Consider the following 18202-nt stretch of genomic DNA (forward strand, 5'->3'; position numbering starts at 1 on the left):
AATCCGGAGCGCCGCGATGTGGAAAGGCACCGGGTGTCTCGATCTTACACCGTGAGGGGAATGTAGCTGTCGGCAAATGTGTTCAGTTTCGTTCTGTAGGGCCTCTATGGTACTGATCACTAGTCTGGCTGCTGAATGAAGCCTTCCAGTGAATACAGGGTTGCTGGTTTCGTGTCATTTTTCAGAAGAAGTTGACAACTGACGTCACGATGAATGTTATCAATGAATGTTAAACAATATTGTTATCTTTGGTCATTTTTGTTTACATTTGCTTGGTTATGTTTGTTAGTTGTCGTTCTGTTCATCCTCGTTACAATTAAAAGTAGGTTTGATAACGACAGGAATTGTCTCATGGGTTGAGAAATAATATTGAGGTAATTGTGAGATGTTTACCCATGATGGGACTGCTTCGACTGAATTCTAATGCCGCCAATTTAACCGTCTTGCACCGTTTGTTCAGTATTTGTGTCCTTTTATTTTGTGCTGCCTTAGGCTGATGTGAGCCTAGTACGTAAATCCCTGTTTGTTATGTTTTTGCTTTCTGGCCTGTCTTCAGAGCGAGATGGACTGGGCCACGTCTATGTAATCACTGATCAGGCGTTCAGGATGCCAAGCTAACACTGCAGACATGGAGATGTGAAGACATGAAGTTGAAAGACCAGTTTTACTGGCCGTTTCACTTGAGGGTCATAGTGAGACTTTAAGTGGAACGTTTAGGGCACAGATTAATGCACTTGTTTGTTCATCACTGGAATCCCAGCTGGGCCCCCTTTGGTCCTCAGCTCTTGCCACCGTGTGTCTGTCTCTGCACAGGACCCTCGGGGACCCCTGTCCTCCCCCCCACTTTCTGCTTTCTTGATGGCCCCCAGGACTCGGGTTATGAGGCTGGTGCTGCTGGCTGTCAGGCTGGGCTGTTCGGGCCAGTGGGCTGCGATGGCTCTAAGCCCGGTGTGTGCGTGGGCTTGATTGCAGGCTTAAGGCGCGTGAGGTGCCAGAGATAAAGCGGCATTAAGGAGAATTCCATAAATCCGGTGACGAGGGAGTCTCTCGCGCTTGGTGGGCTTAGCTCTGTGACCTCTGACCTGTTCCCGCCTGCCACCTTTCAGTCCCAAACCCTCAGGGCCACAGAGGTCTCTCCCACTAGCTTCGCTCGCGCGTTCAGGCACTGAGGCACGCCTCCCAGGCTGTGTGGCTAATCCATAGAGAAAACGGTGGACTCGTCACGGCAGAATTCACCTGGATCAGTGCCAGTGTGATTTACGAGCTGAAATATCACTTGTTTGATCTCCTCCTGAAAAGGTTGCAGTCCGTGTCGGTGAGATTGTTTATCGTGTCCCGTGACCTACTTTACGAAGAGGCAGCGCAGAGCCGCTGATGGGGTTATTAATGCTTCCTGTTGTAGGTGTGACACGTGGAGACGGTGCTGTTTTGCCAGCTGATGCTGGACGTAAGAGGAAAATGCGTTTTGTAACCATATTGCTTTATTGATTTCTCTTTGCTGTTGACTGAACGTTGCAGGTAATTTTCATCTAAACTGACTGCAGAAAAGCGTAGAAACGCTTAGTCATTTTACCGCCATCACTGCCTTCTGGAGGTAAACTGAAAAAAAATCACATTGGCAGTTTCGTGTTACCCGGGCTTTCGGGCATCGCTAATCTCACAAAAAAATGCCGACGACACGGATACTGATGCTATTACAGGAACGTGGTGAAAATGAGAAGCGCATAGATAAATCTGGGCTGCATAGAAATGCCCTTTTCTGGGACGACGTGGCATTAATGTCCCGAAGCCTGTACTGCTCTTCAAAGGCGAAACAGTAACTTCACTGACAGGGAAACTGAGGAGCAGAACGGCAGGGCTTTTGGCCATCCACCCAAATGTGTAGTAGATCGGGAAATCCTAGTGTGGTGTGCAAATTTGAACTAACATTTCATTTTGATTAAAATATGCAGCTACTGTGTTTGGCCTTTGTGGGGCAGTATAGAGGTCATGACCAGGCCTCGTTAAAGAGTCCTCATACATCACAGATTGGGAAATTCAGGGTAATGATGATCTCCCCAAAATTGCACAGTATGCACCAGCTACAGTTCAAGGGACATTTAAATGTCTACCCCCAGCCCCCCTCCCCATGAACAGGATTTTACAAAGCATATAAAAACGTGTGTATGTTATTAAATAAGTCAGTTAAAAGCAGCTCTCCTCATTATTAAGGAAAGCTCTTCAGCATCACATCGAAACATGGGCACTCTTCACGCCAGAGCTGCCGTCTGCGCACAGCTGATTTACTCCTGCTATTTTTTCCCATGAATTATTTAGAGCATATTAGTCCTGAAGAGGCCCTGAGGCTACAGACGTCCAAAGCCGGGCTTCTGTTCCTATTTAATTACTTAACTTCTGAAGTTTGCTCCCCCTCGGTGGACTTGCTTGGTCCTAGTTGATTACAAGCACGACATTTCTGTCGCCTCCCACTGAGGTCCCACTTCTTTCCATCAGGTTTCTGTTTCTCTCTCTCTTTTTCTTGCTTTGCCCCAGTCGCTCCAGTCTGTGCCCTGCTATGCGGCTTCTCGTATCCAGTGACCTGACAGGGTGGCTCACAGGGAGCTTATTAGTGCTTACCGCTGATTCATCGTCAGACGCCGTGGACGAGGCTCCCGGGTGGGTGACCGACAGTGCAGACCTGTGCTGTGAGACAGTGATGAGGAGGTGCAGTGAGCTGAGCGGCCAGTCTCCACTGCCTAAGCAATCCCAGTGAACTCCTGTGCACATGTAGCTTAAACGCCCTCCTGGGTTCACTTTACTCAGGTCGATCGCAAATCGACCACTCCACGCACCGACTCACAGAAACGTCCGCTCCGGACACCTCGAATCTCGTCTCCGGGAGGTAACCACACTAATGAGGTTTGACTTCTGGAGGTCCTGTTGCCATGACAACCCCTGGTAGTGGAGCGTGACCACTCTTCACCAGAGAGGAGCCCTCAGCCAAGTTAAGGGTCAATGGTTGGCGCTGGTCAATCCCAACACCCCCAAACAAGCAGGAGAGCATTCCTGTGCAGCCATGAAGGGGAGGGCTAACTTTGTGGCTGGGTGGGAGTGGGAGTAACAGGTGTGGCATGCTAGAGTTTTGCTGGACCTTCTATACCTTCTATAGCCCAGAGCAGATAGGACTGGGTCTGGTTTGCAGGGGGTCGGGTATCAGGCTCTGTGAGCCTTGCATCTTCTCACACTCTACGCAGGCCTGCTATCAGGTTTCAGGCTCTTTGGGTCCTGAATCTTCTCATACTCTCATCATGCAGGCCTACTGTCAGGTATCAGGCTCTGTGGGCCTTGCATCTTCTCACACTCTCTTTACGCAGACGTGCTGTCAGGTATTAGGTTCTATGGGCATGCAACATGTCACCTCTCATCATGCAGGCCTGCTGTCAGGTATCAGGCTCTGTGGGCCTTGCATCTTCACACGGACCTGCTGTCAGGTATCAGGCTCTGTGAGCCTTGCATCTTCTCACACTCTACGCAGGTCTGCTGTCAGGTTTCAGGCTCTTTGGGTCTTCTCACCTCTCATCATGCAGGCCTGCTGTAAGCTCCTCCTACGCATCATCATGGGAGCCACATTGGCCTTCTTCTGCTCAGAGCATATTGCACTGTACTGTTGTTTGTGGTAATTACATTTTTTTTATTGTCCCACTGCACAAATAACTCGGTCTCTATACAAAACATGTTTGTAATGCACTGAGGACCTCGGGGGGGGGGTGTCCTTCACCCTCTACCCCATTCTTGCCATTCGGCACTCTTCAGCCAAGAGGGAGCTTGTTTACCGTGGCACTGTGTCTTGGGGGTCATACTTCAGCATCCTTCCCTCTGCCCTCCCGACAGAGATCCGAGGGGGGAGGGGCCCCAAAGACGGCCCCCTGCGACAGCTGCCCCTGTACGACACGCCATACGAGCCGGCGGAGAACGGCACCGATCTGGATGCAGAGCATGGCCTGTGCCTCCGGGAGAGCAGGCTGCCGCGGGACGACGAGAGGCCCCCGGAGGAGTATGACCAACCCTGGGAGTGGAAGCGGGAGCGCATCTCCAAGGCCTTCGCAGGTACGGTGCCTCGCCGCGCGGCTTGCGGGTCCCCGCAGCAGGAATGCATCAATCATTCCCGATGCATCTCTAACCACTAGTCGTCGTCTTCTGCTTGTTTCCACCAAAATACTCCCATAATGATTCATGCTACCCTCTGAAGTTTGGGAACAAGGGTTTGTCATTTGCCATGAGGATATGCGTGTATGTGTGTGAGCAGCACCTGGCTTACAGGGCTACAACCGAGCCTGGGAACCGGCCTTTCGGCAACAGCCCCAGTAGCATCTGGGATCTTTGAAAGGTTTCTCTTCTTGTTTCTTGTCTTGCCGCTCGAGCAGCCCTGCTTTGTTATGACTGCATTAGCTTCGCGGGCACTGTAGATGGCGCCGGAGGCCCCAGGCGGAACAAGGAAGACACCACCACTAAGTCGCTGTCAGGTACCGAGGCCAACAGGCTGGGCCAGACCGGCGCTGTCACCCCCACCTCCACTCCCCTGTCCGTGTGTGTGTGTGTGTGTGTGTGTGTGTGTGTGCATGAGAGTGTGTGTCTCGGTGCACTTTGTCCTGAAAGAGACGATAAACCCAAAACAGCAGAAGTATGATGCCAACTGAAATGTCAACCGGAAGTCATGAAAAAGGCAGAAATATCAGCATGTATACGTACGTTAAGCGTTATAGCTCGCGTTTCGGTGCTGAATTACTACACACTGACTCCCGGTGATCGTAAATTTAAGGTGTATAAAAATGCAGTCGACCCTTCCACATTGTGGCAGGTAGGGACGCAGGCCATCTGGACAAACCCCGTATATTTTGTGATGCCCTTGGCCAGTGAAGTGGGCATGTGAGCGGAGCGAAAAGATTCAAGAAACATCAGATGCAAAGATCACTGCAAGATCATTGTGAGATATCACTATACCTGCATGGCGTCCTCCAAACCGCCACTGTATGTATATTCTATGCATTTATAAGTTTTAAGTTTTTTGTGTATGGTCTGTGGTAAAACCCTCAGAGAATTCCCATTTCATTTCTCATACCAGTTGATTCCTTGATGGGGAAAATCACGATGCAGGATGCTCGACTGTACACTAGTCTGACTGGAGGATATACCGCTGGATACTAATCAGTTTCGCCTTTTTTCCCCAGAGTTGCATTTCCTTTATTGTTTTGCATAGGAGACTTTATCTAAAATCATCTGAAGTACAGGCAGAAAGTCCAGGAGAAAGTTCAGTGCATAATGAACACTGAGGCAGTTAGGATTTCATAATCACGCAGCTCTCTGTGTGGCTGAAAGTGGGGCGGCCCTGAGCTGTCCGGAGACTCCCTGGGGGGGCCAAATAATTTACCATTGGTGTGAAAGCAACACACTTCACAGATGGGAGTGCTGAGAATGCGATGCAGCGTGTGGGTATTGACCCATAATCGATGTCTTAATGAAGCTAACTAGGCCAGTGGGGCTTTAGCCTGGCTCTCTGTAATGAGCTGTGCAGGTAGTAAGCAGAAGGAGTGGGGGGGGGGGGTCACAATGCACCAAGCGCTGGGGGGGGGGGGGGGGGTGGTAGTACGCAGGAGGGGGCGTCCTGGACCGGTACACGGCTCGCTGCCTTTCTGCTTAAAATAGGTGAAGAGTTTATTGATACATTGTGAGCAGAATGTGTGCCGTTATTGTAGCAATTGCACTTACTGTGAAATGAAATGAAGGGCCAGCGATGGGTTGGCGTCCTGTTACCCTTCATGATGTGGGTGGGGCTGTACTGTATAGGAGCTCCTGTCCTGCCAGGGTTCCCTGTCCCTTTCAGAGGCGAGGGGCTCCTGCTTCTCTGTATGTATACGTCCCGCGAGCTGCTGAGTGGCCGAGCGTTTCGACACGAGGCGCCCTCCCCCTCGCTCTGAAGGGGGGTGTCTACGCCTGCCCTGATCCAGGGACATTAAACAGCATCCAATTAAATGCTTAAATCAAATTTATTTTCAAGATGATTATGTTAGACTCTCTGCCCAGGCGGAGCAGGGAACACAGCAGTAGGACGGGAGGGTGGGATTTGCCCCCCCCCGCAGTGACACACATCAGCCCCCAGTCTATGCCTCTAATTGGCCCCTTTGTTGATCGTACATCCAGGAGGTCTTAAATTGGTTTGGCTAATTAAAACAAAAGCTAGTGACATTTTTTAGAATAAAAAGTTAAAGAATGGCTGCTCCGCGCTACTGAATCACCCCGGTTTCCGGAAGATGCTGCGGCCGACCGTGTCGGGACATACGAAGACATTCAGCTCCGCTGTGTTTGCAGATCCCTGCGGTGATTAATTTTACTTCCTGAGGGAGATCGAGCGTCCACCTTAAGCAGAGCAGTGTGGTCCTGAAACACGCCGGGTTCTTTTGTCCACCAGGCCTCTGCTTCTAGCCTCTGCTCTCTGGCACTTGACAGCTAAAGCCCAGATATTCAGAGTGAAGCACTCAGCAGGGGGCGAGACTCTGGACGTCCACTGGGACCGTGGAACCTGCTTACAGTATCACTGCCAGGGTTCGCGCCTTGTTTTCTCGCTGTGCAGTATGGACAGGTCCCCCACCCCCTCCCCCGCTCCCCCCCGTAGGCTGACAGGGCCTCAGAGCAGGGTGACGTCACTGGTAGGTACAACGGCCGCTACTGTATTCCGGTTAGGTCCAGTTTGGAAATGCAAAGTGACAGGTCACCTCAGTGTCAAGCTGGGCTGTGTGAGGGAGGTGTGGGGGGGTCTTTATGAATAACACTGCTTGGTCCTGCACTGGAAAAATGCTGCTTTGGAATTGGACCTCGGCTCTGAGTCATCTCCGAAGGCACTCCCTACAGCGCCCCCCACAGGCCCCTCAGACTGATGCTCTGTTTTTGCAGTTTATCCACATTGCCAGGGGCCTCATGTCTCCTCCTGTTTTTAGCTTGTGCCTTGTGGGAAAGCGGGACGTTAAGGACTGGCAGTGAGCCTTGAGAAGATGAGGGGGTTCCTCTCGTTCCAGGGCCCCTGCTCATTCCTAATCAAGCTGATCTTGCCTCCAAAATACACCAGCTGCCCCGCATCTCCACCCCACACCTCAATACTATTCCTCTTTATATGAAGCTTCCTTTAATAGGGATACATCTTCCAGTGAAAGGTAGCGCACCTTGGGCACCAGTGGGTATGTTCCCTGCTGGTCGGATACGCCTAGTCCCTTAGCACTCTGTCCATGTCTCGGCGTTCTTGGTGGGAGGCCGTCAGAGTCAGTCATTCTAACTCTTCTTATTTCAGCCCCTCGGCCTGCTTTTCATGACACTCCTCTGCTGTCGAGTTTGGTCTTTCCCTGGATTCTTACTCCTCTTTCTTCTCTTCCCCCTGCTCCCCCTGCCCTGTGTCCTCCTCTTCTCTTTCTGTCTCTCTCGCTCTCACTGACTGTGTGTGGACTGCAGTCGAGATTAAAGTGATCAAGGACCTGCCCTGGCCTCCTCCAGTGGGGCAGCTCAACAGCACCGCCCCACTGGCCGAGGGTGTGGAGGATCCGGCCCCGCCAGGACACGCCGCTGGCGATCAGCACCGTCATGGTGGGTGTGTCTCATCCCACTCCCTGCGTGTCCCTCCCCCGTCACACTGCTCCAAGCCACCCACCCACCCCCTTCTTACTCGGTGCACCCCCCCCCCCCTCCATTTCCTTGTCTAACACCTGTGGATTCACACCCTTTCACCAGTATATGAAGGAATTTGCATTTGTGCTGCTGCAGGGGTTAGAAAATTCAAGAACGGCTCTTTGTTTTATTGTATAAATTCAGTGTGATGGAGTTGCTGTGCCAATATCAAAGCCTATGCGCACCCGGGTCTTCGGCAATAGGAGAACTTAGTAAGTTCATCTCGCCCCCAGCTAAGCTGTGAAGATACAGGCCTGGCTGACTGTGCGAAGCTGCAGTACTGCGCCGTTTCTCTGGTTCCTGGAAGCCATGCATAGCTTGAACCAAAGTCAGTGGAACAAGGGATATTAATTATAATTAGCTGTGTTTAGGAAAGATAATTGCCAGTGTAAATTACCTGTACTCTCATTCTGCTTGCGTGTTGATAAATATCTACACGCCTCTGCACAAACAGGATAAATTAAGGGCTAATTAGCAGAACGCTGTGACATTACATCCGGAAATTCAGTTCTCCTGCTCACTAGTTAAACAGCAGTGGTGGTACAGTTTGACTGGTGCCATTCCAGTGCCGTCTGGCCAGCTGAACGGACAGCTCTTCTGAGAATCCTCATGGGAGATGTGGTCTCAGTGGCATTGCACATCCCTCGAAACGGTCATCCTCAATCTCTAGTGCTGCTGACATGCCTCATAATCCGCGGGGTCATTCTTACTCTGTCACTGGAAACCACAAAGACCGCAGCTTGGACAAGGTGTGTCAGCTTCATTTGCCAGAGCAGGGCAGGAAAATGTGCGGCATGTATATGATTCGAGTATATAAATTCAAAAGATTCCCTTGTTTCCTACTGAGAATCACCTGTCTGCCTCCCCAAATGATCCGGCACATTCCGTTGTTTCCTAATGGGCATCTCGTACAGTGATCTTCTCCTTGCTTGGACTCTTGTCGCACCTCCGCCAGTGCGCATTCAGGTCAGCTGCATGGTCTTCAGCTGGAATCCACCGTTAACAGACCTCCCTACCAAGTACATCTACCTGCTTTCCCAAATGATGACATTCCTCTCCCTTTGTACATAACGCTGTAATTAAGTGACATCTGTGTTTCTGCATTTCTGCAGCACAATCGCTGGAACATTTCAAAGGTGTAAAAAAACTGTAAAGAGCATAGATCCTGAAGTTATTGCTCATTTAGGCAGTAAAAACAGCCAAATTGAACAATATTTTTAATCTACCGTATGAATACATGTGGACTCCTGAATACATTATACATTAGAGTACATTAAACCTAGGATTATTATTATCATTACTGAAATTAATCTGGTACGGTCTCTTGTTGTAAACTGCCAAACTATCGAGAAGGAACTCAGAGTGATTTGCATCATTAAATTTTATTTGGTAAGATGAGGGGAACAAGCTGAGTGTCAGGTACAAGCAGGATGGCCTGAACCGCAGGGATTCTGTTGGATTTTGCACCCACAATCAGGCGAGTGTATAAAAGCACGTCAAACACAAGCCAATAAGGACTCGGACGAGCGTTTAGGTCCAGACTTTTGTGTCCATTGAGTTAGACTCCGAAACATGGTCGACTGTCCCTTCTCTCCATCACAGCTGTGAAACATTTGACTACATGTCTGTCGATTTCCCCGCTCAGCAGCACTAAAGAGAAGCATCTCCCTCAACACTGAGCTCCACGTTACCCAGCTGTGAGCTTTGTGTATATCGAGCAGCAGATAGGAGGCCTGAAAGTTCTCTTTGAAAACCGCACCTGCCAGCGTTTACTCTGCTTCCCCTTACAACGCAGAACTCCCAGAACATTTTATCTGAAGTTAGCAGTTTCTCAGTTACAGTTCCTGTGAGTTTTCCTGCTGTTGGTTACTCATGAATCGACACACCATTTTCACTCAATCAGAAAAAAACCCTGGGATGGGTATGCTGAGTGCTGGCATTACTCTGACTGTCAGAGAAATCGGCGAGGTCCATGAGCTCAGCCCTGAATGGACGTGCTTTGATTGGAGGGCCTGTCCGTAATGGCTTTGCTGAGCGAGCGCAGTGAAGTACTCTGAATACCATGCTCCATTAAAGTGTGGAGGAGAGCAAGGGCTGGGCGGCATGAAAACCCATGATATTCTCTGGTGTGCCGCTGTCAGGTGTAAAAGCCCTCACACAAGGACATACAGGGAGACTGCTGTGCTCACGTTTGGTCAGGTGATTGGTAAAATCAGGCTTGTGCTCCTCTTATGATCAAACTGGAGTCATGGATACGGAAGACCTTACGTGGCTTTGAGTCAGCGCAGCCCAGACCTGTGCCGAGGGCTCGAATTGGCACTAGGGTGCCCAGACAGAGTCACAAAGAAAATTATATTATATACATGACCAGCACCAGCTATAGGCAGGATAGACAGTTGCTTAAGGCTGAAATTACCTAAGAGTATGCGGCCGGAAAATGTGGGGCTCCCTCGCAGTGGCTCCCTCACCCTGACTCTCTCACTGTGGCTCCCTCGCAGTGGCTCCCTCACCCTGACTCTCTCACTGTGGCTCCCTCGCAGTGGCTCCCTCACCCTGACTCTCTCACCGTGGCTCCCTCGCAGTGGCTCCCTCACCCTGACTCTCTCACTGTGGCTCCCTCGCAGTGGCTCCCTCACCCTGACTCTCTCACTGTGGCTCCCTCGCAGTGGCTCCCTCACCCTGACTCTCTCACTGTGGCTCCCTCGCAGTGGCTCCCTCACCCTGACTCTCTCACCGTGGCTCCCTCGCAGTGGCTCCCTCACCCTGACTCTCTCACTGTGGCTCCCTCGCAGTGGCTCCCTCACCCTGACTCTCTCACTGTGGCTCCCTCGCAGTGGCTCCCTCACCCTGACTCTCTCACTGTGGCTCCCTCGCAGTGGCTCCCTCACCCTGACTCTCTCACCATGGCTCCCTCACCCTGACTCTCTCACTGTGGCTCCCTCGCAGTGGCTCCCTCACCCTGACTCTCTCACTGTGGCTCCCTCGCAGTGGCTCCCTCACCCTGACTCTCTCACCGTGGCTCCCTCGCAGTGGCTCCCTCACCCTGACTCTCTCACTGTGGCTCCCTCGCAGTGGCTCCCTCACCCTGACTCTCTCACTGTGGCTCCCTCGCAGTGGCTCCCTCACCCTGACTCTCTCACTGTGGCTCCCTCGCAGTGGCTCCCTCACCCTGACTCTCTCACCATGGCTCCCTCACCCTGACTCTCTCACTGTGGCTCCCTCGCAGTGGCTCCCTCACCCTGACTCTCTCACTGTGGCTCCCTCGCAGTGGCTCCCTCACCCTGACTCTCTCACCGTGGCTCCCTCGCAGTGACTCTCTCACCGTGGCACTCTTGCAATGGTGGTTCCAGTTAGAAAAATAAAGGTCAAAATAAAAAATCAAAATAAAGGTCATCGAGGCTCCTGTCTCTCATAGTACTTTCTCCATCCTACCTCTAATCTAATGAACTGCATTATCAAATTTATAATTGATAGTAACAGCATTATAAATTACCTAATGAAAATCTCGGAAAATACCTGAGGCTTCTGAGGTTTCCAGATTTCTTCTACACCTCCATCCACAGTTACTGCTATGATTCCTGTCACTTGCCGCCTCTTCATTATTACCATGGGACACCAGTGCGCATACTGCTGCCACCTACTGTACGGAGTGATGTACAGCACACCACTCACAACGAGCAGCCCCCATAGACCCTCCATGGGTGAGGCTCTTTTCTCCTGCTGGCCCCTTCTCAAATTACCGGCCTTGCAGACAAAGTGAAAAGATCATCAGCTTTCTTTGTAGGGGGGCCTCCAAAATTAAGGTCTGCCTAGGGGTCCTGGAAAGGCCTGGGTCCAAGTCTCCTGCCCCCCCCCCCCCAGGATTATCCCACCCCCCCCAGGATTATCCCACCCCATGGTCTTTCTGCTCGCTCACTCAACTGACATGGCTGATAACAGTGGTTGAGGCAGTTCTGCCTCGTTGCCTCGTGCTCAGACGTCTGAGACGCGATGACATCATGGTCATTTTGTGTGGGGCTGCTGGGGGTGGGGCTCTTCTCATTCCACAGCTACATTCATTTCATTCACTCGTTTAAGGCTGAACCCCTCATCTAGAAAGCAGCATCACTGCAGATCCCTGTAATGTGCCCTGCCCCTGGAATACACGGCTGGTTAAAGGCGTCTGGCGGTGACGCACTGCGGGCCAGTGCTTCCTTGCAAACCCAGCCTGCCTCACTCCTCCTCTACAGTGCAGTTTGACGGCGTTGAGAAACCCCAGCCTTCCCCCAGCAAGGACACCAAGGTGCGTCCTCTGCAGAGACACTCCAGCGGCTGCCTGGTGAACACCAAGCTGGGCTCGCTGGACCAGTGCCCCCCCATCCTCGGCGAGCGTATCGACCCCTCCTTGCCCCTGGAGAGACAGTTGTGAGTACACCCTTGTACTCATTCATTCTCAGATCACGTTGCCCAGTGGGTGGTTATTGGTTTATGTGATGTAGCTGATGGATAGCCTGGGCGCCATGCTGGGTTGTACATGCTACTAATCTGGAAGGAGGAGCTGGCATTCACTGGGGGCCCTGGGAGCTTTACCTTTCCCTCCGATATTGGTGTGCTCCGAATCCCACAGCTGGTACCACGGGGCCATCAGCCGGATCGACGCCGAGTCCCTGCTGAGACTGTGCAAGGAGGCCAGCTACCTGGTCAGGAACAGCGAGACCAGCAAGAACGACTTCTCCCTCTCCCTCAAGTAAGGCCCTCTCCTGGTCACATGACCAGCCCAGGGGTTGGCTCCACCTTCCCGGCCAATAAGGGCAGGGTGGCTGTACGTGTCACGGTTCTCTCTGCGGGGGAGGCAGCTCTGCGAGCCTGAGTGCCGGGTGAGGTGATGTCTGACAAGGAGGGGCAGTTTGACAGATGGGAGCGTCTCGATGAGCGAGTTCTCAGCCGTGGCCTTCAACCCGGACAGCTGTCAGGAAGCTGGGCAGGGGTGGGTCTGGTAACAGCAGGTTAGGGCAGTGGGGTGGGGGCCGTCCTTGTTCATGGGGGCCCCCACGTCATCCTTTGCCATTAATCCTCTGAATCATGGGAGAAGAGAAGGGGGCATAAAAATGCCCATTTGTCATCGTTCCCTGGCCCGTCCTGGCTGCTGTGGCTTGAAGGGTGGCCTGATTAGCGGAGGCTGACCCTGTTGTCTGTCAGCCCGCATCGGAGTCACTTCCCACAGTCAGGGACCTTAGACAGCAGGGTCAGTTCTGGTGTCACCTGAAATGCGATGACATTTTGGCCGGACTTGCTAGACCCCCAGGGATACAGAGTTCAGTGAGCCTGCATCCCGTAATGGTATGGAGTATCCTGGAGGAATGTGCGCTGCGAGACTGTAGCCTCAGCTGCTGTTCTGTCCCGGGCTGTTCATGAGGGAAACTCGCTCGTTATGTAAGCTGTCAGATCGTCGCCGGGTCTCACACGTCCCCTCAGAGCCTTTATTTTTATAGCTGCAAAACCTTTATTTATGCCCCCTGCCTTTGTAACAAAAGTGTTGCTGCTGTAAGTATTTTCAAGTTACTTTAATTTATGACTCGCACATCAGAGATGCGCACTCTCCCTAACTCATGCTCCTATTTATAGTGAAATCTGCCAACTGTCCTCTTTGGTAATTTCTCTTCTTTTAGATGGCAAGTTGGCAGCTATGATTAAACGTCAAAAGCCTCTGTCAGCTGTCTGTTTTAATACCTCTTTGTGACAGTGACAGACTTATTAACAGGCACTGAGCTGGGAGCCCTATCTGAGGACTCTACCGTGGTCATGTTCTCCAGCCCATGGTAGCTGGAGACGGGAAGCGAGCTTAACCCTGAGCTTAACCCTGAGCTTAACCCTGAGCTTAACCCTGAGCTTAACCTCTCTCTTTCAGAATGGCTAAGTTGACATGTTATACAGAGGATGTGGAGGAATGCAGGGCGATAACACAAACATACCAGTCATACCCTACAGAGACGGTCATTAGCGCTCATACAGCTTTTAATTTGTACCCATCATTCTTGGCTTGTTTACTGGAGGCCTTTCGACGCAAGAGGATTTGATCAGGGATTACATGACACTCAAGTGCCTTTTGACAACGGCAAAATGAAAAAAGGCGGCCGCGAATAGGAGCTCGTGGAATGGAGCACCGCTCCTGTAGATGGGAGGAAAAATCAGTGTGTGTTACAGCAGCTCAGTGCTGACAGCGGGAATGAGATGCACACGGACTGATTCCCACAGTAATTAGCGGGGATTTGAAGCCTGTCTAATGGCATAAAAAACATGCCCATTTCAGACAGCCTATAAGTATTGTATGAATATCTCAGCAGGATTTATTTCTCGCCTGTAATTACCACGCAACTCTTCAGGCGTCCATTAAGAGTGCTGGATTCGGGCTGCAGCGGCCCGGTCACTCTGCCCAATCATGGCACAGATCTGCCTGTCAGGAAATGGCCATTTGTCCTCTGATGTGTGCCGGCTGGCCTGTCCAGCTCGTGGATTTACCTGTCAGTGATGGCAGTTTGTTCCCTTGGCTGGGATGGATGTAGATTCGCCTTAGAATGGCACATATGCCTGTTTCAGCTCCAGGTTTGGGATCCACCTTGGATACTGAAGGATGTCAAGAGTGAAACACCAGGTTGCAGGGGCGTCACCATTTCACACGGTTTCCAGATCACCATTGTTGCATGTCAAGGGTGGGTCACTGCGCTGGATAAGCGACTTCCTGACCCCTCTGTTTTTCTGACAGGAGCAGCCAGGGGTTCATGCACATGAAACTGTCCCGAACCAAAGACAACAAGTTCGTCCTGGGCCAGAACGGCGGCCCCTTCGACAGCGTCCCCGAGATCATCCACTTCTATTCCAGCCGCAAGCTTCCCATCAAAGGCGCCGAGCACATGTCCCTGCTGTACCCTGTGGCCATCAGGACGCTGTAGCGCCGGCGACCCTCCTTTTAAGGGGGGGCTCTCGTGCCCACTCGATTGCTGGCTACCCAGGTGTGGATTAACAGGCAGCTTGTGAGGGCAAAGGGTCAAAGGTCAGAGGATGAGGTCGCCCCTGTGCTTTTGTGTGAGATGCCGCCCTTCTCCCCCACCCTTTATGACATTTCCACAGGTTCATTCTCTGACCCCCCTGGGGGGGGGGACTATCATCACCAGCTAAGTAGATGAACACCCCCAGAGGTCAACACCATCAAGAAACGTTTATTTTGCAAGAAGCTATATAAATTATGGAGAACTAAAAAGAAACCGACGATGTGAACTGAGCTACTCCTTGTTGTTTAGGGTTATATGCAATTAAATGTGTCGTTTGTTCCTTTATGGTCGTTACTCCACGTGGTCCTTAAAAAGGAAGCATCTACGTCTGTCAGAAGAGGGGGTTTGTGGAAGCGGCGTTTAAATCTCAGTGAAAAGCAGATACCGGGGAGTATATTTCAGATGGTTTCTATCCTCAGTACACATTCCTATTGACAGACTTTGCCTGAGATATTGATATATAAGTTAATTGTAAATTAATTGTATTGTGATGTAAAATTGTGTTCAGAAGCTGTAATCCTGAAGGACTGGGTTCCTGCACTGAATGTGGTGTCGGAGATGTTCTGTGAAGCCTGGGAGATGTGCAGACACGACCCCCTCTGACCTGCCAGCCCTCCATGTTTGGTGCCGATCACTATCCTGCTGCTGTCCGGCAAACTCCAGCCGCGCAGCTGTAGCTCTGCAGCCGGGATGGTGACGGCCCCCTCTGCAGGTCCTGCCCCTCCCCGCCTGCGTCTCTTGCCATCCAGCCCAGATGAAATATGCCTCCTCTGCGATTCTTCTCCATTGTTTAAGAGTGATGGACCCGTCTCAAAGAGTGAAATTACCGTTGAATTCTCCAACCTGCGATTGCTTGAAATTAGAGCGGCTCAAACACACATGCATTATCTACCTCAGGAAAAAGCGATCAATTTTATTCACCCACCTATGAATCAATATGTGCGGTGGGGTTACAAGGTATAGATCTCAATTCCCATCTCATCTTTCAAAAAAGTTTTACTGAAAACGATTTTGCCTGAAGCTAATCAAACACCACTTAAGCGCCATTAGCCGAGGTAGCCGTGGTTAGTTCGTGAACTGCAGTTGGGTTACTGCCTTGCTGCCTTGCAGTTTGCTCTGACATACTTATGGTACAGCTGCAGTGCATTGCGGGTAATTCTCACAGATCCTTTTTATCCAGGTCTGAATACAATAATTTGATCTTCCTCTCATCCAAAGTCAAGTCCCAGTCGCAGTGTTCGAATCTGACTTGGTGTTTTGCCACTTCACCATTTAATTACAGAATCCCTGCATTAGTTTGACTGGTGGAAAGTCAGAAAATGCACAGGTAGTTTATTTCATCATGCCCGTTTTTCTGCGTACATACCATAATGTAGCCGAGCACTGGATTTTACCCACACAGACACTTTTGAACATGATCAACACTAGTAATTGCTGTGCAGTTCTGCCGTTGTGCCATGTCGCGTGCTGGGTCATGTGCTCAGCGGCCTGTGCGACATCGGCAGTGATGAACGACACCTACTCTAGGGCTCGCAGTGGTGAGCTGATTTCTCCGCATTCATGTGTTTAAGCTGCTGTACCATTTCTCTCCAGAGACCCGAGGCTCTCTGTGGACGAAAGGATAGTCCGTCGACTGGCTGATAATTATGTAAAACTGCTGGCACGTGTAAAACTGGTTCCTGTCCTGGATTCCCTTTACCCATATCATCCAAGGCTCTGAGACTCCCCTTCTTCTGTCACTAAGTTTATGTGCTTGTTTTGTTATGGTACAGCCACTTATATTAGCGTTACCTCGGTTACTAGTCATCAATAACATCTATTTAAAGGAGGTCGCCATGGCAGCATGAATTATGATCATTCAGCTCACACCGTGACATGGCCGTGCGTGAATGCTGGGCGTGACAGATACCCCAGTGCTATGAGGGCACCTCCGGCCAGTAGGACAGTGTGGCTCCCTCTGCTGGGCCAGCGAGTTGCAAACATCAATGACCCACTTCTGTTCAGTAGGATATTTTTCAAGTTTCCTTCCCAAATGACACGGGGCAAATGGGGGCTGCTCATCAAGCCATGGAATCAGCGGGAGAGACGATGCAGTTTGCTGACATGGAGCAGACACGTGGAACCTTTGGGAAATCACAGGAACTGCGATTACGTGTCAATAAGTGACAATTGAAACTAGAAAAATGCTCCCGAACGTGAACACGCTCATGGGAGATACAGCATGTTTCGTAATTATGCAGTTTCTCGTCCCCTCAGAAGCTACCGGACTTGTGGTGCTTGGCGGGAACCCGAGACGGCAGAATGGCTTGCTGGCAGCCTCAGGGGAGGCGGGGTGTCAGCCCAGCCGCACCCCTGTGTGTCTGCCATCTTGCGGGGGTGCGATTGACCTCCTCGTGTCCTCCCCCCCATATATGCACTAATCAGGCTGATCCGTATAGTTCCTCTTTGCCAAATGTATATAATGAATGTATTGTATGGGGATTTCCTGGTATCGAAATGTAACGACTGTGGGAAATAAAGTGGAGTTTATGAGTCTCTGCATGGAGTGTTGCTCCTTTTCTCTGCCAGAGGATCCACTCTGTGCTGCCAGGACTGCGAGCTGTCCCAGTATCTTCCAGCAGGAAGACCCTGGCCAGCAGATTTCCCAATGGGGAAGATGGTAGTGTTATTCTCAGTTGTCAAGGGGAACACTTTTCACTTACAGCTGCAGTTGCTAAGTAATACTCCTGGTGTGTGTGTTCTAGTAGTTGAAAGCCAAGTAAAAAGGTATATTGCTTTTGGTTCCCACTCTTGTAAGCCTCAGATCACACCTCTTGACTGATCTTCTGAGATTGATGTGAAATTAAATCTGTTTAATGTGTAGGCGACAACTTGATGTCATTCCTTCACTTTTAAGGCATGCCAGTTCCCTCCTCATCCTACTCCTAAGCGCAAACGCGACTGAAAATCGCTGTCAAGGCCTCTTCGCAAACCGACATCTCCGAATGTCTGTTGCCATGGTGAGCCGATTTGGGAAAGTAAGTACTGTGCAGTTACTCAAAGTTCACAGAGCCAAGTGGTGCTATGTAAGGCTGAATGCGTAGTGCTCTTTAAGACGGGGGGAGCGCGGCCAGTGACGAACTTCTTGACAGTGACGTGCTCATGAATGCTATCCGTGTCGGGAAATTAGATATTGGTCTGTTCGTTTTTCACCGCTGTAAAAAGGACCATTAATCATCTTGGATTTCTTCTTGTCTTGTAAAAATTGTGAAAGAACGTCTAGTAAATCCTTCCTTGCTTAGGTCATTTTGTTGCGTAAATCAGCATCTCTGACAAAACCCATGGTTGATTTCGTACTGGTTCTTGCTCTTCTGCCCAGTCGAGACCCCAACACCCCCCGGGCACAAGGCTGCAGGGTCTCAGCTTCACCACTCTCTTGCTGAATCCGACGCGTGACCTACTAAAACCTCGGTAAGTCAGCTGTCAGAGATGCGTACTGCAGGAAA

The 18202-nt window shown here is 50.9% G+C and overlaps 1 protein-coding gene across 4 annotated transcripts in view; it reads left to right on the forward strand.

Moving 5' to 3' along the window:
- The window catches only part of LOC125706317 (SH2 domain-containing adapter protein F-like), a 50905-nt gene extending 33649 nt beyond the window's left edge, over positions 1-17256 (forward strand). The window contains exons 3-8 of one of the 4 annotated variants that reach the window (XM_048972964.1): positions 3871-4086; positions 4404-4502; positions 7477-7608; positions 11919-12093; positions 12296-12415; positions 14432-17256. In XM_048972964.1, coding sequence (XP_048828921.1) covers positions 3871-4086; positions 4404-4502; positions 7477-7608; positions 11919-12093; positions 12296-12415; positions 14432-14618 — 929 coding nt within the window. In that variant the 3' untranslated portion in view covers positions 14619-17256. The remainder of the gene's footprint in view (positions 1-3870; positions 4087-4403; positions 4503-7476; positions 7609-11918; positions 12094-12295; positions 12416-14431) is intronic. The other 3 variants (XM_048972966.1, XM_048972965.1, XM_048972967.1) reach the window with 3 other exon arrangements.
- The last annotated feature ends 946 nt before the right edge of the window (positions 17257-18202 follow it).

The sequence above is a fragment of the Brienomyrus brachyistius genome, chromosome 13, assembly GCF_023856365.1.
Source record: "Brienomyrus brachyistius isolate T26 chromosome 13, BBRACH_0.4, whole genome shotgun sequence".
Lineage (NCBI taxonomy): Eukaryota > Metazoa > Chordata > Actinopteri > Osteoglossiformes > Mormyridae > Brienomyrus > Brienomyrus brachyistius.